Raw genomic sequence first — 27,276 nt, forward strand, 5'->3', positions numbered from 1 at the left:
TATTTTATGGCACTGTGAATCAGCTGAATGGCATGTCATGGCTGTCGACCTTTAACCCCAAACTCTCACACCAAACCAATCATGTAACCTCTATCTTTGATTAAACCCACAAGTAAACAGCAAAACTGCTCAGGTCAAATTTAAGTACATAGTGTCATTTTAAATTCAAAGAAGAAGAAGAAGAAAAAGAAAATAGCACACACTAGTTGGTAAAACTCAACCGAAGTTAAAAAGCATTTTAATAAAGAAATAAAATGTGATGAAGAATAAACACAAAGAAGAAGAACAACACTGAAATGAACAAAACTAACACAAAGTTAGATTAAATTAAATTTGGTCTAATTTATGAAAGACATTTTCTAAGAAGTTTTTTATATAAAAATGTAAATACGCTGAACACTGCGCATCACCTGCTTTTACGGACCTTAGCGTACACAGATTCATCTTCTGATGGTTTAACAGTTTTCCGAGGTCGCCCTGAAAAGTTGACTTGGCCGTACTCCACCTCCATCTCTGCCGTCTGATGCATCTGCCTCCCCTGCCGCTGCACGATCTTGACATCAGCATAGGTCAATTCTTGGTCATCTTCTTCTTCTTCTGTAGAGTGGAAGGAGGAACACGTTAAACACAGCATGACTACACATACTCAGTGATAACAGCGGATTGTTAAAGAAATTCTTTGACATTTTGGGCAGTAGACCTGAAAAGACTAATAGCACTCTCCTGTTTGTACATTAAATATGAAGCGATAGCCAGGAGACGGTTAGCTTAGCTTAGCACAAAGACTGGACACAGCTAGTCTGACTCTTTCAAAAAGGTTAAAATCCTCCCACCTCTAAAGTTCATTAATTAACAAGATATAACATGAATTACTGAACTTTAGAGGTGCTGGTAGGCAGATTTTTATACCTTCATATGGAGCCAGGCTATCTGTATCCCCCTGTTTCCAGTCTTTGTGCTAAGCTAAGCTAACCGGCTGCTAGCTTCACATTTAACAAACATATAAGAGTGGTATCGATCTTCTCCTCCAACTCTGAGAAAGAAAGCTAATTAGTGTCCCAAAATGTCAAACTATTCCTTTAATCTATGAGTGGACAAAAAACAATCATCTTTTAATGCAGTAATGACAAAAGAAACTTTGTACCTTTAGGTTTGTTGTTTTGCTTTTTCTTGTGACTACAGACGACTGCCACCCCGACTATTAACAGAATTACCAGCGCTGAGAGGACACCAGCCAGTACTGAAAAATAACATGTTTTAGTAATAAACGACACAAGAGAAACAGATCTTTCAGTAAACATGTTCTTGATGAAAGGTGTTTTCATGCAGACATACATGGGAAGAAAAGAGAAAATGACATGAATGAATCCACTGCAGCAGAGTTAGTTTTCACTCACTAATGTAAATGTACCATGAGTCATCACTGCTGTTGGTCACAGTTTGATTGTAGAGTGTGATATTAATGGAGGGTTTATCTCCTGACCTGTGATCATGGTAGGGGTTGTTGTTGGATCAACACACAGAGTGTTATTGGCTGAAAACACCCACTGTGATATGTTTGTCCCATCGGGTAAGGTGCAGTTGATGAATATGAAGCCTACGGACAAACAAATAGATCAACTGTGACTAATGTACAGTGTAATCATCAATTATCAAGTTGATTTCTAGCTATGTTCTGTCTCACCACATGTAGATATCTTCTCTCCTTTCGAGACATTACTGATGTGATTCCTGACAGAGCAGACCAGTAGTCCTGAGACGTCTTGTTTCAGAGTGATGTTGTTGGTCTCTTTATTTCCAGAGAGGAGCTGAGCGTCTGTCAGTGTGTGTCCATCCAGAGTCCAGCTGTACTGAGGACTGTCCCCTCCCTCAGAGGAGCAGGACACCCTCATCTCTCCCTGGGACAAACACTCAGAGTCCAGCAGGACAGAGGACACAGGAGCTGAGAGAGACAATGTGGCCATAAACATATTCAGTGTTTACAGTGTATGTATACAATGCTTGCTAGTTATGTGGCAGACTTTGAATATTTCATGTGAAATGTTTGTTTGCAAAGGTAAAATGTAGAAATAGTATTTGTATAGTAGTATGTGTATTTGTGTGTATTTACCTAGTTTCATTTTCCAAAATCATTTGTATTTTGAATTTTGAATCTATAATTCAAATTATGTAGCTGTTGGTTTATTGTGAATAATACAAATTAAATTATAAGATTAATAATAGCAAAAGTAGTTATTTACCTTGAATAGACAACTGAAGAGTCCGCTGTTCTGATACATGTCCATTTGAATCAAAGATTTCAAGGGTATATTCAGCACCATCAGTCCTGATCAGGTTATTTATCCTAAATGTTCCATTACTGGGAGTAAAGACGGATCTGTTCTCTATCAGATTAAACAAAATCTTATCCTTTCTCCAATTAAGTATTCTTGTTTTGTTTTTATTCCATTCGTATCTCAATATTTCTGAGGCGTTGTCCATCAGCTGGAGCACCACAGTTCCTCCCAGAGCTCCATAACACTGAGCTCCATCCTGTCTGCCATCACAGTGGGTTTCAATACCTGGAAATATAGAAAAATACAGTGAAGAAAATGTTATCACAGTTGAGGTCATTGTATTTCTACTAAATTAATAACTGTGACAATGTTTTATGCAGGTGCATATATTCATGTTTTAAAACAGAAACAACTCTGTCTCTCTCAGAGCACAGTTAGCATTACATGTCAATGTGTCTCTGTAGTACATTTAGGCATTTGGTTTAATCTAGCTTTACTAATTAACCTCACCTGGTCATTACAAAGTCATGCTGTGTTTTCCAAAGATACCAAATCATATGTTGGAAGTTCAACTCACAGTAATTTTTATGGTGCTTCCAATAAAGTAATGTTAGTATAAGAATCATAAGTGTATTTGTTTTTTTACGTCAGAAAAAAACCTTAAAGAACGGGAGAAAAATTAAATATCTGAAGAGAAGAAGTCCTTACATCCTTAAAGTATAATGTAATACATTCATCTGTAGTGGATACTAACTAATGTTTTCTATACATGCACACTGATGTGGAATTTAATCTCTGAATGTTCTTTTGCTCTATGAAACAACTTTTTATTAGGGCCTGAGCCCGAAAGGGCGAAGACCCTATTGTATTTCTTGTGTTTGTTTCTTTCTTATTATTCTTTCTTTATTTATCTGCCACTTCAACCCTGAATTTTACCCCCTAAACATGCTCAAAAACTCACCAAATTTGGCACGCACATCAGGATTTGATGAAATGTAAAAATTAACCCCCAAAGTGCCAAAATGTGCTCGAGAGCGCCACCTATGTATCTAATATGGCCGCCACGGCCTGTAGGAATGTCGTAGAGAGATCGAACCAAAACTCAATTATTTGTCTCATCAAGACCTACAAATCATACACTGACACCCCTGACCTAAATCCAACAGGAAGTCCGCAATATGCTCATCAAAGTACAACTTTGCACCAATTTTGGACCCCAAAGAAACAAAACTAAAATTTGTAGCTCTGTACTGCAGTTTTTCCTTTATTAGGGCCCAAGCACTTAGCGGCTCGCTCACACTCTCCATTCAAATATATGAGCATTTTTCTGTGTCCAGCGGCAGTTACTTATTGTCTCTACACACCTGACAGTACATATTTCAATCAAACTTTGACCAGGTCATGTGGGTCAAAAGTTTTTACTTTTCTAAAAATAAACTATTGATTAATTGAAATTACAGTGAAAGGGCCCAAAACTTGCATAATTTTGACGCCACAGGTTTGAGCAAGACAGACATGTCTCACCCTGCAGAAAATTCTCATCTTCGCACCGTTGAGATTTAATGCTTCGCCATGACACAGGAAGTTGCTATAACTTTATTGTACATGCTCCAGTCCGCACCAAACTTCACATGCTTGTAAAGTCAGACCTGTCAGCCCAGGTCTGGAGACATCTACATGCCCGTGACAGAAGCCCTTGGACTGCACCGCGCCCCGACGTGCACAAGGGTGCAAAGACCCGTTGAACGCTGCTTGCAGCTTGAATTCATTTTGATCTTTTGAGCTGCATAACACGTCACTGAAGAACTACTCACTATACTTGATCCTACTTGATAAAATGTCACAGTTGCACAACATGTTACTCACATAACAATAAATTCAATATTAAAATGTCAAATAGTGAAACAGCTCACCATGAGAGACGCCGAGCAGCATCACCAACAGTCCAACCACAGCTTCCATGTCTCTTCACTTTTCAGCCTCTGTTGACCCAATCAGCAGCTTTCAGACAAACTTCTCTACTTTATTGAATAGAAAACATGAACATCTTACGCTGAACAGCCTGAAATACAGTCCCGTATGTGATCGGCTTCAGAGGAGGACGTGTGGGAACTTTGACCAAGCAGAGTGTCGTTTCTATTCATCTTTTTATAGACAGAGAGACAAAAAGGAAGTGGTTCTCGGTGTGACTTTTATTTTAACCTCCAACATGACAGCGAGCCTTCTTATGTGTGATGGACTCAGTGGACGAAAATAAAACATCCCTCGTCACACAAAAAGAGGATTTGAGACTGACAGCTGACTTTTCTAAAATGCTATTAATGCTACATAATATTATGTCCAAGTGATACCGTAAAACTTGTTGTCTCTCTGTCTCATCATTGTGACAAAATAAGCATTTATATGATATATTGTGGCTCATTATTCTCATCTCTAAATCAATTATAACAAGTCAAATTTGAACCCACTGACAGGTCATTATTACAACAGCAAGTTGAGCTCATGAAAAATCAGCAAACTGTATTTTAAATTCAGGTGAAGACAATGAAGTCTCCAGTCATGAAAAAGGCATAGTGCAATATATGCAAAGTGCAAGACATATATTGTATTTGAGTGATAGAGAATAATATTCAGTTTAACTTAAAAGCTTCATAAATTTCAGGTAAACATTGAAGGTTATATAGTGGAAAAGTAATGCACACCAAGGGTTGTAGTGAGGTGCTGATCACTGGAAGCAGATTAGGTTAGGTGGTATTTATAGGATTGCCGGAAGTAGCGTAGTTGAGGTGTGGTCCTGCTCCTGAAACTTAACTTAATAGCTTCAATAAAATTCTAAACAAAACATGTAGCGATGAACGGGCCCTCGCACCTCCACGCATGTTGGGCCACGACACAATCGAAGGTCTTCTGTCACGGGCATGTAGATGTCTTCAGACCCGGCTGTTTTCAGACAATACAAGAAGGAGATAAACATCACTTCCATTGTCCACTGTTTTGCCTGCTGCTGGGGCTACTTCACTGCTATTTTGTAGGGGGCGCTATTTAGCCAGTTTGCATCACTGATGGAATTTTGTCATGTAGACGTGTTCAGGCCGGGACTCTTTGTTGTAGTTTGGTGCAGACTGGAGCATGTACAATAAAGTTATAGCAACTTCCTCTGTCATGGCGAAGCATTAAATCTCAACGGTGCGAAGATGAGAATTTTCTGCAGGGTGAGACATGTCTGTCTTGCTCACACCTGTGGCATCAAAATTATACAAGTTTTGGGCCCTTTCACTGTAATTTCAATTAGTAAACAAAACTCAATGAGTTTGTGTGTAAAACAAATTAACTTCCTAATTTTCATCAAGTTTATTTTTAGAAAAGTAAAGACTTTTGGCCCACATGACCTGGTCAAAGTTTGATTGAAATGTGTACTGTCAGGTGTGTAGAGACAATAAGTAACTGCCGCTGGACACAGAAAAATACTCATATATTTGAATGGAGAGTGTGAGCGAACCGCTAGGTGATTGGGCCCTAATAAAGGAAAAACTGCAGTACAGAGCTACAAATTTTAGTTTTGATTTTATTTTTCTGCAGCACTTTATCACTAAACTGTCATTCTGACTCAATGAGCTCCATTAAACCCCCACACCCATCCCCCCCCCTCCTATTCTCTCTCTGTTTGCGCTCATGGGGAAAAGATTAAAGGTCAGTTTAGCACAACTATGTCTCTGGATCATCATGTTTGCATCACAGCTGAATTTGAAATGTATTATCCTCACTGCAATGTAAATCATTGATGCCTTTAAACTGTAAAATTTCACCCTTCAAACCTTTTTTTGAAGGTGTTGGTTTATGAGATGTTTGGTTTGACTGATGGTTGTTGTTTCAGACTAACCACAGGTCCAGTTCCTCATTTATTACGGAAACACTGACGTGTCCTGCTGGTCCAGTGATCGAAAGCTTGTTTGAGGTTCACCACTTAACTCTGTCATGTCATCCTGTCCCTCTCTCTCTCTCTGTGTTTCTCAGTAGATTCTGTCACTCTCAGTTTTCATGTACAACAACCAGAGTGTGGACTTCAACCAGAAAACAGAGTCAGTGGCCTTAACGGGCCCCTTGTTGACATCAGCTGATCAAACTTGATCTTAAAATATTTATTTTACAATGTGTTGATGAATTCTATGAATATTAAATTATTGGTCACCAAAGCATTTATTCAATCAGAAACTTACATGCTCAGCATTGAAGAATGGGCAGGAGCCACCAGTTTAGGTTTTATAGTTGTATAATGTTGGCATAGTAGGTAGCGTCACATGACTGTGTCACAACATAAAATGACCGTTTTTTTTAATAGGTAAAAAAATAAATGTTTGATAGTGGTTCAGTCTGACCTTTCAGAGTTCAAGTACAGCAGTCGAATGTCTTTGGATCAAAAGCAGAATGACTGCTGAACAATTTGATCCCCATAAAATAAAATGGCTTTTTGATCAGATGGCAAAAAGATGGCAGATTGTTGGAGCAGCTTTATTATCCTGCCTTTATGCTGTCAGAAGTTCAACTGTCTTTTAAGAAGTGGGCTCAACTAGATAATCTAAGGTGGTTGTTTTTAGAACACTACAACTATCATGGGCCATAAACACTTATTTTATGGCACTGTGAATCAGCTGAATGGCATGTCATGGCTGTCGACCTTTAACCCCAAACTCTCACACCAAACCAATCATGTAACCTCTATCTTTGATTAAACCCACAACAAGTAAACAGCAAAACTACTCAGGTCAAATTTAAGTACATAGTGTCATTTTAAATTCAAAGAAGAAGAAGAAGAAGAAAATAGCACACACTAGTTGGTAAAACTCAACCGAAGTTAAAAATCCTTTTAATAAAGAAATAAAATGTGATGAAGAATAACAGCAATGAAGAAGAACAACACTGAAATGAACAAAACTAACGCAAATTTAGTAAATTAAATTTGGTATAATTTATGAAAGACATTTTCTAAGAAGTCTTTTATATAAAAATGTAAATACGCTGAACACTGCGTATCACCTGCTTTTACGGACCTTAGCGTACACACATTCATCTTCTGATGGTTTAACAGTTTTCCGAGGTCGCCCTGAAAAGTTGACTTGGCCGTACTCCACCTCCATCTCTGCCTTCTGATGCATCTGCCTCCCCTGCCGCTGCACGAACTTGACATCAGCATAGGTCAATTCTTGGTCATCTTCTTCTTCTTCTTTAGAGTGGAAGGAGGAACACGTTAAACACTGCATGACTACACATACTCAGTGATAACAGCGGATTGTTAAAGAAATTCTTTGACATATTGGGCAGCAGACCTGAAAAGACTAATAGCACTCTCCTGCTTGTACATTAAATATGAAGCGATAGCCAGGAGATGGTTAGCTTAGCACAAAGACCAGAAACAGCTAGTCTGACTCTTTCAAAAATTCTAAAGTTCATTAATTAACAAGATATGACATGAATTACTGAACTTTAGAGGTGCTGGTAGGCAGATTTTTATACCTTCATATGGAGCCGGGCTAGCTGTATCCCCCTGTTTCCAGTCTTTGTGCTAAGCTAAGCTAACCGGCTGCTAGCTTCACATTTAACAAACATATAAGAGTGGTATCGATCTTCTCCTCTAACTCTGAGAAAGAAAGCTAATTAGTATCCCAAAATGTCAAACTATTCCTTTAATCTATGAGTGGACAAAAAACAATCATCTTTTAATGCAGTAATGACAAAAGAAACTTTGTACCTTTAGGTTTGTTGTTTTGCTTTTTCTTGTGACAACAGACGACTGCCACCCCGACTATTAACAGAATTACCAGCGCTGAGAAGACACCAGCCAGTACTGGCAAATAACATGTTTTAGTAATAAAAGACACAAGAGAAACAGATCTTTCAGTAAACATGTTCTTGATGAAAGGTGTTTTCATGCAGACATACATGGGAAGAAAAGAGAAAATGACATGAATGAATCCACTGCAGCAGAGTTAGTTTTCACTTACTAATGTAAATGTACCATGAGTCATCACTGCTGTTGGTCACAGTTTGATTGTAGAGTGTGATATTAATGGATGGTTTATCTCCTTACCTGTGATCATGGTAGGGGTTGTTGTTGGATCAACACACAGAGTGTTATTGGCTGAAAACACCCACTGTGATATGTTTGTCCCATTGGATAAGGTGCAGTTGATGAATATGAAGCCTACGGACAAACAAATAGATCAACTGTGACTAATGTACAGTGTAATCATCAATTATCAAGTTTATTTCTAGCTATGTTCTGTCTCACCGCACGTAGATATCTTCTCTCCTTTCGAGACATTACTGACGTGATTCCTGACAGAGCAGACCAGTAGTCCTGAGACGTCTCGTTTCAGAGTGATGTTGTTGGTCTCATTATTTCCAGAGAGGAGCTGAGCGTCTGTCAGTGTGTCTCCATCCAGAGTCCATCTGTACTGAGGACTGTCCCCTCCCTCAGAGGAGCAGGACACCTTCATCTCTCCCTGGGACAGACACTCAGAGTCCAGCAGGACAGAGGACACAGGAGCTGAGAGAAACACAGTCACATGACTTTTTAATGTGGCCATAAACATATTCAGTGTTTACAGTGTATGTATACAATGCTTGCTAGTTATGTGGCAGACTTTGAATATTTCATGTGAAATGTTTGTTTGCAAAGGTAAAATGTAGAAATAGTATTTGTATAGTAGTATGTGTATATGTTTGTATTTACCTAGTTTCATTTTCCAAAATCATTTGTATTGAATTTTGAATCTACAATTCAAATTATGTAGCTGTTGGTTTATTGTGAATAATACAAATTATAATTATAAGATTAATAATAGCAAAAGTAGTTATTTACCTTGAATAGACAACTGAAGAGTCCGCTGTTCTGATATCCGTCCATTTGAATCAAAGGTTTCAAAGGTATATTCAGCACCATCAGTCCTGTTCAGGTTATTTATCCTAAATGTTCCATTACTGGGAGTAAAGACGGATCTGTTCTCTATCAGATTAAACAAAATCTTATCCTTTCTCCCATGAAGTATTCTTGTTGTTTTGTTTTTATACCATTGGTATTTAAATATTTCTGAGGTGCTGTCCATCAGCTGGAGCACCACAGTTCCTCCCAGAGCTCCATAACACTGAGTTTCATTCTGTCTGCCATCACAGTGGGTTTCAATACCTGGAAATATAGAAAAATACAGTGAAGGAAATGTTATCACAGCTGAGGTCATTGCATTTCTACTAAATTAACAACTATGACAATGTTTTATGCAGGTGCAGATATTCATGTTTTAAAACAGAAAAAACTCTGTCTCTCTCAGAGCACAGTTAGCATTACATGTCAATGTGTCACTGTAGTACATTTAGGCATTTGGTTTAATCTAGCTTTACTAATTAACCTCACCTGGTCATTACAAAGTCATGCTGTGTTATCCAAAGATACCAAATCATATGTTGGAAGTTCAACTAACAGTAATTTCTATGGTGCTTCCAATAAAATAATGTTAGTATAAGAATCATAAGTGTATTTGTTTTTTTACGTCAGAAAAAAAACGTTAAGAACGGGAGAAAAATTAAATATCTGAAGAGAAGAAATCCTTACATCCTTAAAGTATAATGTAATACATTCATCTGTAGTGGATACTAACTAATATTTTCTGTACATGCACACTGATGTGAAATTTAATCTCTGAATGATCTTTTGCTCTATGAAACAACTTTTTATTAGGGCCTGAGCCCAAAGGGCGAAGACCCTATTGTATTTCGTGTGTTTGTTTCTTTTTTATTATTCTTTCTTTATTAATCCGCCACTTCAACCCTGAATTTGACCCCCTAAACATGCTCAAAAACTCACCAAATTTGGCACACACATCAGGTCTGGTGAAATATTTGATGAAATGTAAAAATTAACCCCCAAAGTGCCAAAATGTGCTCTATAGCGCCACCTATGTACCTAATATGGCCGCCACGGCCCGTAGGAGAGATCGAACCAAAACTCAATTATCTCTCATCAAGACCTACAAATCATACACTGACACCCCTGACCTAAATCCGACAGGAAGTCCGCAATATGCTCATCAAAGTACGACTTTGCACCAATTTTGGACCCCCAAGAAATGCTATCTCCTCCTAGGGTGTTAATGGTATCGGCTTCAAACGTGATACATGACTTATCACACTATGCTGAACAAAAGTTATTAAAAACTTTGTAATAACTGGAACGATTTAGATATAATAAGCCCTGAAAGTTGTAGTGCCACATCACACCTTACAATGTACACCAATGGGGAGGCAATCTCTAGGCATGGACTTTGTGTCAAACAAATGGTTCTGATGTCTAAACTATAAGTCTGACCACTTTGAAACCTGTATCAATGGATTCGCGACCAAATTTCCTACAAAAAAATATGATTTCTAATGTAGGATTTGGCCAAAGTCATGGGATTTATGAGGATATTTCACAAGAAGAGTGAAATTCTCTCCAACTGAGAGGGCGAGAGAGAGAATAGGAGGGGGGATGGGTGTGGGGGTTAATGGAGCTCATTGAGTCAGAATGACAGTTTAGTGATAAAGTGCTGCAGAAAAATAAAATCAAAACTAAAATTTGTAGCTCTGTACTGCAGTTTTTCCTTTATTAGGGCCCAAGCACCTAGCGGTTCGCTCACACTCTCCATTCAAATATATGAGTATTTTTCTGTGTCCAGCGGCAGTTACTTATTGTCTCTACACACCTGACAGTACACATTTCAATCAAACTTTGACCAGGTCATGTGGGTTAAAAGTCTTTACTTTTCTAAAAATAAACTTGATGAAAATTAGGAAATTAATTTGTTTTACACACAAGCTCATCAAAAGTTTTCAAATTATTAATTGAAATTACAGTGAAAGGGCCCAAAACTTGCGTAATTTTGATGCCACAGGTGTGAGCAAGACAGACATGTCTCACCCTGCAGAAAATTCTCATCCCCGCACCGTTGAGATTTGATGCTTTGCCATGACACAGGAAGTTGCTATAACTTTATTGTAAATGCTCCAGTCTGCACCAAACTTCACATGTTTGTAAAGTCAGACCTGTCAGCCCAGGTCTGGAGACATCTACATGCCCGTGACAGAAGCCCTTGGACTGCACCGTGCCCCGACGTGCACAAGGGTGCAAAGACCCGTTGAACGCTGCTTGCAGCTTGAATTCATTTTGATCTTTTGAGCTGCATAACACGTCACTGAAGAACTACTCACTATACTTGATCCTACTTGATGAAATGTCACAGTTGCACAACATGTTACTCACATAACAATAAATTCAATATTAAAATGTCAAATAGTGAAACAGCTCACCATGAGAGACGCCGAGCAGCATCACCAACAGTCCAACCACAGCTTCCATGTCTCCTCACTGTTCAGCCTCTGTTGACCCAGTCAGCAGCTTTCAGACAAACTTCTCTACTTTATTGAATAGAAAACATGAACATCCTACACTGAACAGCCTGAAATACAGTCCTGTATGTGATCGGCTTCAGAGGAGGACGTGTGGGAACTTTGACCTAGTGTTGTTTCTATTCATCTTTTTATAGACAGAGAGACAAAAAGGAAGTGGTTCTCGGTGTCACTTTTATTTTAACCTCCATCATGACAGACAGCCTTCATATGTGTGATGGACTCAGTAGATGAAAATAAAACATCCCTCCTTCACACTGAAAGAGGATTTGAGACTGACAGCTGACTTTTCTAAAATGCTATTAATGCTACATAATATTATGTCCAAGTGATACCGTAAAACTTGTCGTCTCTCTGTCTCATCATTGTGACAAAATAAGCATTTATATGATATATTGTGGCTCATTATTCTCATCTCTAAATCAATTATAACAAGTCAAATTTGAACCCACTGACAGGTCATTATTACAACAGCATGTTGAGCTCATGAAAAATCAGCAAACTGCATTTTAAATTCAGGTGAAGACAATGAAGTCTCCAGTCATGAAAAAGGCATAGTGCAATATATGCAAAGTGCAAGACATATATTGTATCTGAGTGATAGAGAATAATATTCAATTCAACTTAAAAGCTTCATGATTTTCAGGTAAACATTGAAGGTTATATAGTGGAAAAGTAATGCACACCAAGGGTTGTAGTGAGGTGCTGATCACTGGAAGCAGATTCAAAAGCAGGAAAGAAGTGTTGCACACTCTGGCCACCATATGTATTTCTCTTTCATTATAATGACGTTTTGGCCCTCAGGCCTTCATCCATGATTGTTGATCTGAGTCTTGTTTCAGAGGGATGTTGTTGGTCTCTTTATTTTCAGAGAGGAGCTGAATATAAGAGCGGAAGAAGAAGAGAGGGTTAGGTGGTATTTATAGGATTGCCGAAAGTAGCGTAGTTGAGGTGTTATTGACATATATTGTATCTGAGTGACAGAGAATAATATTCAGTTCAACTTAAAAGCTTCATTAATTTCAGGTAAACATTGAAGGTTAAACACTTAAATACTATGTTAACTGAAAATTAAGGATCCTCTCTCTCTCTATCTCTTTCTTTCTTTCTCTCTCTCTCTCTCTCTCTCCCTCTCTCTCTGAGTGCATGGTGGGAGTGAGCGTGGTGAGTGCGGTGGTGAGTTTGCTCTGTGAGTGACTTTTTTCTATCTTTTTATGTGTATTTTCTTGTGTATGTAAAGTCACTGTTGATTGTGTTGTTTTGTGAGTCTTTCATTGTGTCTGGGTGAGGTTTGGGTGGTGTTGGTGGCGTCAGCCGCCAGCTCTGCTCGTCAGCATGACAGCAGGTGGAGGCTCCGGCTTGGAGACGATAACTCGTCGGTGTTATGTCCCAACTGGTTTTCAAGCTAACTGGTTCCCGTACCTAACAGCAGCAGATGTTGTCTTCCTCTATCAGCAGATTTGTCACATATTCATAAACATATAACTGGAGCTTTTCAAGTCGCATCTCAGATCTACTGCGGTGAATATGAGCATATATAAGTGAGCATTACATCACAGCCACCTACAAAAAATAAATTAAACAAAATATAACCTTTGCAAGATCGCGTCGAGCTGGATTCGATCTTACTAGAGCAAAATGAGCTTCCCTCACCACTCACTTGTCTATCGCTCTGAGCTGTTCAAGCTCTCGTACACCCTGCCTTCCGTCACATATTAGTGAAGTACGTCAGCATCCAGGTAACATTTTGTTTTGGGATTACCCAAAACAACTGGTTACCTTGGGCTTGCCTGAGAAAATACCCAAACATATTTATCAAATTTCTTTTCTCCGAGGCTACAAACATATTGACCACTACTTTATAGCCCCCTACGACAGTAACGTTAAACATTATGATACATTATGATTTGAGACATACTTTTAAACAATGACGATCTAGCTCAGAAAATCATCAAAATACGCTGCATACTATGTATCAATTAAAAATAAACACTGAGCCACAGGGTGAGTAATGCAAGTGGTAATAGTCTATCCTAAACACAGTAATGAAAATATGGACCTCATTTACAGTCATTCTCCGTTCTTTTGTGTATATTGTGTAGTAAAATAAAACACAGATGGACAACCACTCGGGCCTCCATGTCATTAAGTGTTCATCAGTATTGTGTTATTCAAGAGCTTTACTCCAAATGAACCAAGCATGATGTGTTATCAAATGATCCTATCCAAAACGACTTTCAAAAATGTGATCATAAATCAGTTGTCTAACTTCCATCTTGATTGCAAGCAAGGCATTGAGAAAAAAAATTAAGTCTATCAGTATTTGTATACTGTTTATTTTACAAAAGCCCATCATTTCCCCCATGAGCAAACACTTGGCGACAGTGGCAAGGAAAAACTCCCCTTTAACAGGAAGACACCTCAAGCAGAACTAGGCTCTAGGTGGGCGGCCATCTGCTTTGACCGGTTGGGTTGAGAGAGAAAAAAGGGGAGAGAGACACACACAACAAAAATAATAATAAATAATAAGCGTGGGCATCAAGCAGGGGGTCCACAACCACAACCCACATGAGCTCGCAATCCATAACTAGGGGGTCCACGACCATGATCCATAGGAACCTGTGAGACGAGAAAGCACAATAACTCCGGGGAAGAAGCCAAGTTAGTAACATGCATGAATGAAACATGAACACTTCCCATCAACATCTGCAGCGCCCACAATGGTGAGCCGCCGGCTGTACAAAAGAGTAAGATTTCTGCAGTAGTAGCATCTCAAATTTCAGCAGGTAGGGTGTTTCAGAGTAGTGAAGCCCAATAAGAATGCTCTACAAACTGAGTTTTCCTTTACAGTTAGCATTTCGTGAGGATAAGGCTTTAGAGTGTTACTTCCTCCTGCTGCTGTTACAGTGTACATGCTGGACAATAAAAGTCCTGCTCCAATGGTGGTCTCCCAGCACAAATCCAGTGGAACCATAGACTACATGCTGTACACTGGATCTGAGGAAAAGCATGGTAGTAGATTAGTAATACATTACATTTGTGAGCATACAGAACTGTCAGATACTCTTACCCAGTCATCATGCTCTCCTTTATTTCTCCCTGGACTTTGGCATGCATTCCCACATGCTCTGCATAGATCTGACAAGTTTTCTAGCACATTACACACGTAATTAATTTCTCAATGACACCTTACTGCATGCATGACGAAACACTGATCGAAAAAATTTAAATAAAAAGAACCTGAATCAGTGATCAGTCTATAAGCAATTTCCCTCCTCAACTGAGTGACATCGGCTTCATTAGTACTGAAATCCAGCACCCCACCAGATAGGAGAAGCTCTGCAAACTACAGAAGATACAGTATAATCAGTAACATTCAATAGCTGTATTCAACAAAGGCTCAGTTGCACTCATACCTTTCAGACAAATGCCTCACAGGATGTTGAGTCTTGCTGACACGGATGATTTAGTGTATTGCAAGTCCAACGTGAGATGTTTATGTGTCTGTGTCTCATGAAAGCTCAGTAGGATAGCAAAATATTTTAGCCATTTGTAATTAAAAAAACTTATGACATTATCACTGATGTATAACTTGCCTTGTCATATCCCTGCATTTGCTTATGTGGTTCATGGGTTTCACCTAAGGGGTCAACATAAAGCGCCCGCTTCTCCTTTGGATAAATGACCTTCATAATACATATTAAGTCATATAAAGGGGATGAATAATCAAATTAAAATCATGCTAGAGTACCACACAAATGTCTATACACTCCTACACATGGTTCACTCTGCTCTATGGTAGTGTATGTAAATTCTCACCACAAGTGTCCAGTGCTGTTTGTCACAGACTGGTCCTATGAGGGCATCGTAGGTCATTGGGTCAAGCTGAAAACATACCCACATAACGAATGAATGAACAAACGAATGGATGAATGAATGGATATGTGTGCATTGCAATCATGTATGAACAGATTTTGATAATAGTCACTTTGTTTAATCCCCTGAATGATCCTTGCCACATTGCAGTCATTTGAAAAGAATCAACAAGATAAAACTTTTTCTCAATTTTCTCTTGTAACTCCGCAATGACACGATGAATGAATGTATTCACAACCTTAAGTGACAAATATGGAGTTACATTTTTGCCAACAATAATATTTAAGCATGTAAATGGAGAGACTTTATGCATGCAGATACCTCACTCTCTATTTCCCTTCCGGGGGCCAGATTTTGCTGGTCTTTGGCAAATAGCTTGTATGGTCCAATTTTGCTCCACAGCACACCTTGCCGTTTACCTGACCTAATGTCAGCTATTACTGAGAATTAGAAGACCAGAATTGTTTACCAAGGCGTCATTTGTAACTGAATGCAGCATCAATTTCTAAAAGCTCACCCAAGTTCTATTGAGGCATATGACAGACTCCTGCGTGTATGTAGATTTCTTTCAATATGTTGTTGTGAAAATTAAATTGTATTTACATCTATACTTAAATTCTTCTGAGGTGACTGACATTGAGGGTGCTGAGGCAGTTGCATTGCATGAATGGAGGTTTGAGGACAAGGAGACTTGTGGACTCAGCGTGAAAGTGGGACACCTCAAGGGGCTGGGCTGCAGTGCTGGAGGAGGGGTGAGAGTGGTGGCGGTAATCCATTTATCAGGGATTCGTGGCTGTGGTTCCACATATTTCTTTAGATGGTTAATTTTGATTTTTTTCTATGGTGTTTCCTGTTGGTGTTTTTAGATTAGCACTTTTACTGTCAATATTTGATATTGTGAAAGGGCCTAATAAATCAGCCTCCAGTTTCCCCCCCTTTCTATGTTCCTGGCGAATATTTTTCCTTAACACTCGGTCCCCCACCACAAAGCAGTCATCCTCCCCCTTTGATAATTTCCGCTTCCGCACCCTTTTTTGTCCTTCTGCAATATTAGCCTCCACTTTAGCATACACGTCCTTGAGCTCTGTAGTTCAGGTGCATGGCTCCTCATTTTCAACTAGTGCATGGAGGTTTTCGTCACTTATCTGCAACATTGGTGTAGATAAATAAGCAGAAGACACAGCAGAGAAATACATATGGTTACCAAAACAGTTCCTATTGTAGGTAAATGCCATCATACCTGCCACTTGTCTGGAAGTTCAGACGGGTAACGGGCCTCCCTTCCATACATAAGGAAATAAGGGGAATATTTACTGGTTATCTGTTTTTTTTGTACGAAGCCCAAAGACAGTCGGTTTTATATATCTGTCCCAGTCCATTGGGTGGTCTTGTGTCATCTTTTTCAAAGCCCTGAAATTGAACAAATATGGTCATTCTCTAGAGAGATAGAAAGACACTAAATATAGATAGAGATGTACACAGAAAATGTAGAAAGTTGTATTTTCACCCTTGAATGGTGCCATTAAGCTTTTCCACCAACCCATTTGTCTGTGGGTGGTATGGTGCACAGAGGCTCCTGGCAATGCCAAGCTTGGCACACAAATCCAGGTTGATCTAGCACAAGCATTGGATATGAAAATGAAGAACATACATTTTTATGTAACACCATGTTGTTTTCCCCAGTGTTGCTGTCTACAAAAATAAAAAAAGATATAATAATATCATATGTCTCAGAATTCAATTTACTTTGTTGACAAATTCTTTTCCTTGGTCAGTAAGAATTCGTTTTGGTGCACCATACTTGTAGAAAAAATCCATTATGCACTCTGTCACCTCCTCAGCCCTCTTACTTTTTCATGGATACACCTCTAGCCATTTGGTGAAATAATCCACCGTAACGCAAATATATGTGTGTCCATTGGTTGAACACTTCAACTTGCCCACAAGGTCCATCCCCACAAGTTCAAAGGGCTCTGACACCTTAAATGCAAACCAAACCATATCATCAAGTATAAGACTTTTATGTTTAATTTAATAAGAACATTCACCTTGATGGGTTTATACTGGATTTTCTCCTTTATAGATGCCCCCTTTTTTTGGCAGTCATCACATTGGGCTATCTAATAAAGTAAAACAATTGAGACACTCAGATATGAAATATGTAAATATTTCCATAAGATCCACAGAAATATGGAGCAATAATGTACTCACCCATTTTGTGATGTCTGCCTTCATACCAGGCCAGTAATTCCTTTGAAGAATTGCATGCATGGTCTTGTCCACTCCACAGTGGGCCCCGATAGCACTGGCATGAAACTCAAGAAAGATGTTGTTTGAGTCATGTGGAGTGTGGACGACTTTAGCAAGATGATGTTGCTGCTCATCGCGCTTTCTATGGCACTGGTAATACAGTTCCCCATCTAGAGATTACATTGCCATACACAATTGAAATGACATTTAAAATTCAATAACACAATGGATATAGTGCTGTTGTGTGGTTTGACGGTAAGTGTTTGGCAACTTTTGCTGCCAGACTTTTTACCATTTTTTTATGATTTTTTTTTTTACAGTGTAAACGGATGAATTGTGCATGATCAGTGAAATGAAAAAAGAACATTTGAAGTGATGAAAAACACATCAGGTCTTGTTGTATCTGACTACAAATTCATAACCTCTTCAGAGTACATCTGTCTGGTGATGAACAAAAAGCAGTGTGTTAGCAGCCATTCTGTATACACTGCTATACGACCAAAGATACACCTCCACTCAGTGGGAGAAAGGGCCGTGTTGGACTGTGCTGATCTCAGTGATGACCAGCCACCACTTTGGAAGAAGTACATGACAAAGGATTTCAACCCCTCCAGGACCAACTCTACAGTATTGGAAAGAAACGACTCATCACTTACATTGAATGACTCAGGTATTTACAGCTGTGAACACTCTTTCAAAAAGGAAATGCATTTATTGGGGGTGTGCCCCAAAATTGGTCCACCTGCTGTAGCGTTCTTCTCAGAGGGAGAAGACGTCACTCTCAGATGCAATCAGACAGGGGATTTCAAGATCTTTTGGTTCATGAAGTCGAACCAAACAGAAGGCAGAACCGTTGATCTAAATCCACAAGAACTAGATGAGGGAAGCAGAATAAAAATATCTCACCCTAACATGAGTCTGGTTCTTTCTAATGTCTCACTGGAAGACACTGGGGAGTACTGGTGTGCGGCTGTGGACCAAAATTATCGGTGTGTGTCAACATACAAGATCCTTCTAGTGCACAGAGAGCCGTGTGGGATTTGCTTCATCGTCTATGCAGTGAGGTCTTCACTGCTCAGCGGTCTGCTGCTGACGCTCTGTGTCGTTGTCGTCGCTGTAACCAGGACGACCAGGAGAGGAGAGCAGATTACAGCTGTTTGAGAGGTCATATGTGTGAGTATATGTTCATATTTACTCATCATCAGGTTTTAAAAAAATATATATATGTACTCATTTCTCATTGTCTTTAATACAGTGTGTTAAATTCTTGATATTGCAATAAACAAAAAGAACGACTCAGTGTATGTGATAATTTGATTTTAATAATAATGATTTTTTTTAAATTTGCTTTTTTTGTGTGTCTGTGTAGACACACTGTGGATTTTGGCCTCCATCACTTACATTGAAAGCACATTTGAAGGATCTTTTAATATCCAGTATGAACAGGAGTGTTTGTGAACCTATCCTTTAACTCATAGCTTAGATGTTTTGTTAAGATGTTTAAAACTGATCTATTGGAGACATTTGGTTCAAAGTAAAGCGTTGAAGAAACCGTCTTTTATTATAAATGTTGTCATCAGTGAGACGTCGACCCTTCAGTCTACTAACTGCTCTCTGTTCCTCCTCAGTTATTTCTGTGTTAAAGGTGCTTTTCTGTGTCTCACCAATAGATGGCAGGTCAAGCAACTTGAGGCAAGGCTCATATATTCAACATGAAGGCAATTTAAAGTAGAGCTGGGTGATATTACCTCAAATCAATATCATGATTAATTGTCACATTTACCTCGTATGTAATGATGAATCAAACAATATCTTATTAAATACAGTTGTATAGTTATTTGTACTGAAAAATAAACAGAAACCCTGGATTATGACTGAGTCATATTTCTTTATCATATTCAGTAGTTCAGTACACTTCTACACTTTCAGGTGTTTGTTTGATAAAACAGGAACTTCAAAGTAAAATATGGCTCCATTTAACATATCTTGTGAATGTCAGAATGTCGAAACATTGAGGATTTTGGGAATGTTGAAGAGGATCAATATCCTAGTTAAAAATTTAAATAAATTGAACTTTCTGAACATGTTTTGCTCTCACCCACAAACATATCTCTCCCTCTCCCCACACTGATTATATCTATGTCTCTCTCACGGTCTAACTCTTCATTATCTGTGTGTTTGAAGGTGTGTTTGTCTCAGTGGTTTGGTCACATCCTCTCACATTGCCCCCACAGCTGTACATCAAACCTGCAGGCACCAGTTTCACTGTGTCTGTCTCTAAAGTCCTCTGTTTTCATGCTTTTAGTTGATTTGGTGCAGATTCTCACACACATCAAAGAGGTTTGACCATATATTTACTCGGTTTTAATTCAGTTTATTTTCTACTAGTTAACACAAACTCTGTGTACAACATACACTAAAACCTTGATAAACTCTTTGGAGTTGAGGCCCATGTATACATCACATTCATTATAAAACACTTGCCAGCTGTTAAAACCTGCGAATTGCCAGGATATTAGTATAAAATTAAGAGACCTGTTAAATCAAGCATCACCCGACTTTTACTTGAAATAGTTTTAGACGTTGGTATTTTTATTTTGACTTCAGCAAAGGATCTTAATACTTTCTCCACTACTGTCTGTTTGTGGACTAATTAGTGAAACTGTTGAACTGAATTTAAACAAACACAGATTACTCGATACGGAGCCTAATGGTTCAAAGTTTCCCATGATGGTGAGATAAAGGAGAGCTGATGGGAGGTGACATCAAACTCATGAGCTGACAAGTATCAAGTGTTTGCATCACACTCACATGCAGATCTCAGAGCAGGATGGCTGCAGTCGCAGAGCTCTCCTTCTTGCTGTTTGCTCTCATCAACAACATTCATGCAGAAGAACTTATCGTCATAGAAGAGCAGAAGGACTCTTTCACCTTTGAACCACCCAAGGAAGCCAACTTCTGCCTCATCTCCACATTTGTCGGTGAGGGGAAGCGAGTTCTGCTGAACACCTCTGACCTCTGGTCCCAAAACTCCACAGCACCTGAACACTTGAAGGAAGGACTTCCAGTTGTCAGCAAGGAGAATAATTCTTCTTACAAGATCCACAACCTGACTCACTCACACTCAGGCCTGTACCAAGAGCAGTGTTGGACGGAGGGTGAGGTGACATATGAGAAAAACATCAGCATTGTTGTTTGCGGTACAATAGATGAGACAACAGTTATTCCAGTAAATTTGGGTGAAAGATTTGAACTACCATGTAAGGGAGCAGCCAATAATCTGACGGTCCAGTGGCTCCAGCATGAGTCTGGATATGAGGAAGACATATGGACAAGAGTTTTTGGGAGCAGCACGACGTCGCTGATGGACAATGAAAAAACAACATTCGAAGTGATGAAAAACACATCAGCTCTTGTTGTATCTGACTACAAATTCACAGCCTCTCTGTTGTACATCTGTCTGGTGATGAACAAAAAGCAGTGTGTTAGTAGTCATCCTGTATACACGTATATAGTACCAAAGATACACTTCTACTCAGTGGGAGAAAGGGCCGTGTTGGACTGCACTGATCTCAGTGATGACCAGCCACCACTGTGGAAGAAGGACATTACAAAGGATTTCATCCCCTCCTGGAACAACTTCACAGTACTGGAAAGAAACTACTCACTGGTGTTTTCATCACTTACATTGAATGACTCAGGTTATTACGCCTGTGAAAACTCTTTCAAAGAGGAAATGTATTTACTTGCGGTGTGCCCCAAAATGGGTCCACCTGCTGTAGTGTTCTTCTCAGAGGGAGAAGACGTCACTCTCAGATGCAATCAGACAGAGGATTTCGAGGTCATTTGGTTTTTGAAGTGGAACCAAACAGAAGGCAGAACCGTTAATCTAAATCCACAAGAAATAGATGAGGGAAGAAGAATAAAAATATCTCATGCTAACGTGGGTCTGGTTCTCTCTAATGTCTCACTGGAAGACACTGGGGAGTACTGGTGTGCGGCTGTGGACCAAAATGCTCAGTGTGTGTCAATATCCAAGATCCTTCTAGTGCACAGAGAGCCGTGTGGGATTTGCTTCATCGTCTATGCAGTGAGGTCTTCACTGCTTAGCGGTCTGCTGCTGACGCTCTGTGTCGTTGTCGTCGCTGTAACCAGGACGACCAGGAGAGGAGAGCAGATTACAGCTGTTTGAGAGGTCATATGTGTGAGTATATGTTCATATTTACTCATCATCAGGTTTAAAAAAAACAAACAAAAAAAAAACTTAAATGTTATTTTGTGAGGTGAAATATCAAATATCAATATCCTGATTTCATTGTATTGTGTGTAATGACAATAACGGTTTCTATAGATATCAATGTGAAATGTACAAGATGTGACATACAAAGACAGGTAGAGAAAGAGATACTGTGGAGGAGACCTGTACATTATGTTTTTATTTTTAACATTTCAACAATCAACCTTTTAACATTGCTTTCACTCAAGTTTTTTAATAATCCTTTTACTATCTTTTATCATGTTTTTACTGTATTGATGTTTTATTTTTAACCTAATTATTTCATGTTTAAAAAGAACATATGTTAAGCTGAAGCAGACTGATGTTTATTTTTATATCCAGTTTTTATGGTTCTGATTGTGATTTCTGGTTTTTATTATCATAAACAACATGTCTCTTGTATAATGTGTCTTAAACTGTGTTTATCCATGCCTTTACTGCTTTGCTTTTTCAAATAAACATGAACTTGATTCACAAATTTTACTGCTTTAATTGTGACTTTTTTAATTCCAGTATCATTTGTGTAATATATGATAAATTGCATTTTAAAATAAGTAAAGGATTGTATTTAAGCACATTTCAGGTACATATTACTGCTACTCCATGCTGTTCTGTATACATCTTGCACATAGATGTAGTTTACTAATTGCATTAAAGGACGGGTTCACAGTTTTTCAAGTCTGTTTTAAAACAACAGTCACCATCAGAAGATCCCTTCATAATGCACTTACAATATAAGTGATGGGAGACAAAATCCATAGTCCTCCTTCTGTGCAAAAATGTATTTAAAAGTTAATCTGAAGCTAATATGAAGCTTCAGCGTCCAAATGAGTCAAATCAAGTAGATATCTTTCAACGTTACAGTCTTTTTAGTGCCAAAGTCCCTCTTTTTGTTACTATACTTCCACCGCAGCTCAACAGGGAAACACTGTCTGAGGAAACACAAAGACGGAATCTGATGCTAAAAAGACTGTAAATGTGTCAGATATCCACTTGATATGACTAACTCAGACTGCTGAAGCCTCATATAAGCTTCACATCAACTTTTAAATGACTGTGTAGACACACTGTGGATTTTGGCCTCCATCACTTACATTGAAAGCACATTTGAAGGATCTTTTAATATCCAGTATGAACAGGAGTGTTTGTGAACCTATCCTTTAACTCATAGCTTAGATGTTTTGTTAAGATGTTTAACACTGATGCATTGGAGACATTTGGTTCAAAGTAAAGCGTTGAAGAAACCGTCTTTTATTATAAATGTTGTCATCAGTGAGACGTCGACCCTTCAGTCTACTAACTGCTCTCTGTTCCTCCTCAGTTATTTCTGTGTTAAAGGTGCTTTTCTGTGTCTCACCAATAGATGGCAGGTCAAGCAACTTGAGGCAAGGCTCATATATTCAACATGAAGGCAATTTAAAGTAGAGCTGGGTGATATCACCTCAAATCAATATCATGATTAATTGTCACATTTACCTCGTATGTAATGATGAATCAAACGATATCATATTAAATACAGTAGTATAGTTATTTGTACTGAAAAATAAACAGAAACCCTGGATTATGACTGAGTCATATTTCTTTATCATATTCAGTAGTTCAGTACACTTCTATACTTTCAGGTATTTGTTTGATAAAACAGGAACTTCAAAGTAAAATACGGCTCCATTTAACATATCTTGTGAATGTCAGAATGTGGAAACACTGAGGATTTTGGGGATCTTGAAGAGGATCAATATCCTAGTTAAAAATTTAAATAAATTGAACTTTCTGAACTTGTTTCACTCTCACACACTGTCTTATCTCTCCCCACACTGATTATATCTATGTCTCTCTCACGCTAATACTCTTCATTATCTGTGTGTTTGAAGACATGTTCGCCTCAGTGGACTGGTCACGTACATTTCCTCTCACATTTCCCCCACAGCTGTCCATCAAACCTGCAGGCACCAGCTTCACTGCGTCTGTCTCTAAAGTCCTCTGTTTTCATGCTTTTAGTTGATTTGGTGCAGATTCTCACACACATCAAAGAGGTTTGACCATATATTTACTCGGTTTTAATTCAGTTTATTTTCTACTAGTTAGCACAAACTCTGTGTGCAACATACACTAAAACCTTGATAAACTCTTTGGAGTTGAGGCCCATGTATACATCACATTCATTATAAAACACTTGCCAGCTGTTAAAACCTGTGAATTTCCAGGATATTAGTATAAACTTAAGAGACCTGTCACATCAAGCATCACTCGACTTTTACTTGAAATAGTTTTAGACGTTGGTATTTTTATTTTGACTTCAGTAAAGGATTTTAAAACTTTCTCCACTACTGTCTGTTTGTGGACTAATTAGTGAAACTGTTGAACTGAATTTCAACAGACACAGATTACTCGATACGGAGCCTAATGGTTCAAAGTTTCCCATGATGGTGAGATAAAGGAGAGCTGATGGGAGGCGATATTGAGCTCATGAAGTGACAAGTATCAAGTGTTTGCATCACACTCACATGCAGATCTCAGAGCAGGATGGCTGCAGTCGCAGAGCTCTCCTTCTTGCTGTTTGCTCTCATCAACAACATTCATGCAAGAGGACTTATCACCATACAAAAGGAGAAGGCCTCTTACACCTTTGAACCACCCAAGGAAGCCAACTTCTGCCTCATCTCCACATTTGTCGGCGAGGGGAAGCGAGTTCTGCTGAACACCTCTGACCTCTGGTCCCAAAACTCCACAGCACCTGAACACTTGAAGGAAAGACTTCCAGTTGTCAGCAAGGTGAATAATTCTTCTTACAAGATCCACAACCTGACTCACTCACACTCAGGCCTGTACCAAGAGCAGTGTTGGACGGAGGGTGAGGTGACATATGAGAAAAACATCAGCATTGTTGTTTGCGGTACAATAGATGAGATAACAGATATTCAAGTAAAGTTGGGTGAAAGATTTGAACTACCATGTAAGGGAGCAGCCAACGATCTGACGGTCCAGTGGCTCCAGCGTGAGTCTGGATATAAAAAATACATATGGACAAGAGTTTTTGGGAGCAGCACGACGTCGCTGATGGACAATGAAAAAAGAACATTCGAAGTGATGAAAAACACATCAGCTCTTGCTGTATCCAACTACAAATTCACAACCTCTCCAGAGTACACCTGTCTGGTGATGAACAAAAAGCAGTGTGTTAGTAGTCATCCTGTATACACTACTATACGACAAAAGATACACCTCTACTCAGTGGGAGAAAGGGCCGTGTTGGACTGCACTGATCTCAGTGATGACCAGCCACCACTTTGGAAGAAGTACAATACAAAGGATTTCAACCCCTCCTGGAACACCTTCACAGTATTGGAAAGAAACTACTCACTGGTGTTTTCATCACTTACATTTAATGACACAGGTTATTACAGCTGTGAAAATTCTTTCAAAGCTTGTTTTCATACACTGATGGTTTGCCCCAAAATGAGTCCACCTGCTGTAGCGTTCTTCTCAGAGGGAGAAGACGTCACTCTCAGATGCAGTCAGACAGGAGATTTCGAGGTCACTTGGTTAATGAAGTGGAACCAAACAGAAGGCATAACCGTTGATCTAAATCTACAAGAAATAGATGAGGGAAGCAGAATAAAAATATCTCACGCTAATGTGGGTCTGGTTATCTCTAATGTCTCACTGGAAGACACTGGGGAGTACTGGTGTGTAGCTGGGGACCGAAATGGTCAGTGTGTGTCAATATCCAAGATCCTTTTAGTGCACAGAGAGCCGTGTGGGATTTGCTTCATCGTCTATGCAGTGAGGTCTTCACTGCTCAGCGGTCTGCTGCTGACGCTCTGTGTCGTTGTCGTCGCTGCAACCAGGACGACCAGGAGAGGAGAGCAGATTACAGCTGTTTGAGAGGTCATATGTGTGAGTATATGTTCATATTTACTCATCATCAGGTTTAAAAAAAAAAAGAAAAGAAAAAAATATATGTACTGATTTCTCATTGTCTTTAATACAGTGTGTTAAATTCTTGATATTGCAATAATCAATGTTATCTGTTCATAATTGAACATAAGAGACAGAGAGAGAGGTTGAGATTTTCATTATCACAAAAAAAATTACTCAGTGTATGTGATGATTTATGATTTATTTTTTTATTTGCATTTTCAAGGTGAAATATCAAATATCAACATCCTAATTTCATTGTATTCTGTATAATGACAATAACGGTTTCTATAGATATCAATGTGAAATGTACAAGATGTGACATACAAAGACAGGTAGAGAAAGAGATACTGTGGAGGAGACCTGTACATTATGTTTTTATTTTTAACATTTCAACAATCAACCTTTTAACATTGCTTTCACTCAAGTTTATTAATAATCCTTTTACTATCTTTTATCATGTTTTTACTGTATTGATGTTTTATTTTTAACCTAATTATTTCATGTTTAAAAAAAAAAACATGTTAAGCTGAAGCAGACTGATGTTTATTTTTATATCCAGTTTTTATGGTTCTGATTGTGATTTCTGGTTTTTATTATCATAAACAACATGTCTCTTGTATAATGTGTCTTAAACTGTGTTTATCCATGCCTTTACTGCTTTGCTTTTTGCAAATAAACATGAACTTGATTCACAAATTTTACTGCTTTAATTGTGACTTTTTAAAAATTCCAGTATCATTTGTGTAATATATGATAAATTGCATTTTAAAATAAAGTAAAGGATTGTATTTAAGCACATTTCAGGTACATATTACTGCTACTCCATGCTGTTCTGTATACATCTTGCACATAGATGTAGTTTACTAATTGCATTAAAGGACGAGTTCACAGATTTTCAAGTCTGTTTTAAAACAACAGGGATAAACTGAACTTTCTGAGCTTGTTTTGCTCTCACACACAAACATATCTCTCCCCACACTGATTATATCTATGTCTCTCTCACGCTAATACTCTTCATTATCTGTGTTGTCTCAGTGGTTTGGTCACATCCTCTCACATTTCCCCCACAGCTATCCATCAAACCTGCAGGCACCAGTTTCACTGTGTCTGTCTCTAAAGTCCTCTGTTTTCATGCTTTTAGTTGATTTGGTCCAGATTCTCACACACATCAAAGAAGTTTGACCATATATTTACTCGGTTTTAATTCAGTTTATTTTCTACTAGCTAACACAAACTCTG

General features: G+C 38.6%; 1 protein-coding gene across 1 annotated transcript in view; it reads right to left on the minus strand.

Moving 5' to 3' along the window:
- Positions 1-297: 297 nt before the first annotated feature.
- Positions 298-27,276, minus strand: part of LOC121898688 — a 37,753-nt gene continuing 10,774 nt past the window's right edge. The window contains exons 3-6 of the mRNA XM_042414037.1: positions 8,563-8,820; positions 1,484-1,597; positions 1,145-1,240; positions 298-597 (exon numbers count right to left, since the gene is read on the minus strand). Coding sequence (XP_042269971.1) covers positions 407-597; positions 1,145-1,240; positions 1,484-1,597; positions 8,563-8,820 — 659 coding nt within the window. The 3' untranslated portion in view covers positions 298-406. The remainder of the gene's footprint in view (positions 598-1,144; positions 1,241-1,483; positions 1,598-8,562; positions 8,821-27,276) is intronic.

This window comes from Thunnus maccoyii, chromosome 6 (assembly GCF_910596095.1).
Source record: "Thunnus maccoyii chromosome 6, fThuMac1.1, whole genome shotgun sequence".
NCBI lineage: Eukaryota > Metazoa > Chordata > Actinopteri > Scombriformes > Scombridae > Thunnus > Thunnus maccoyii.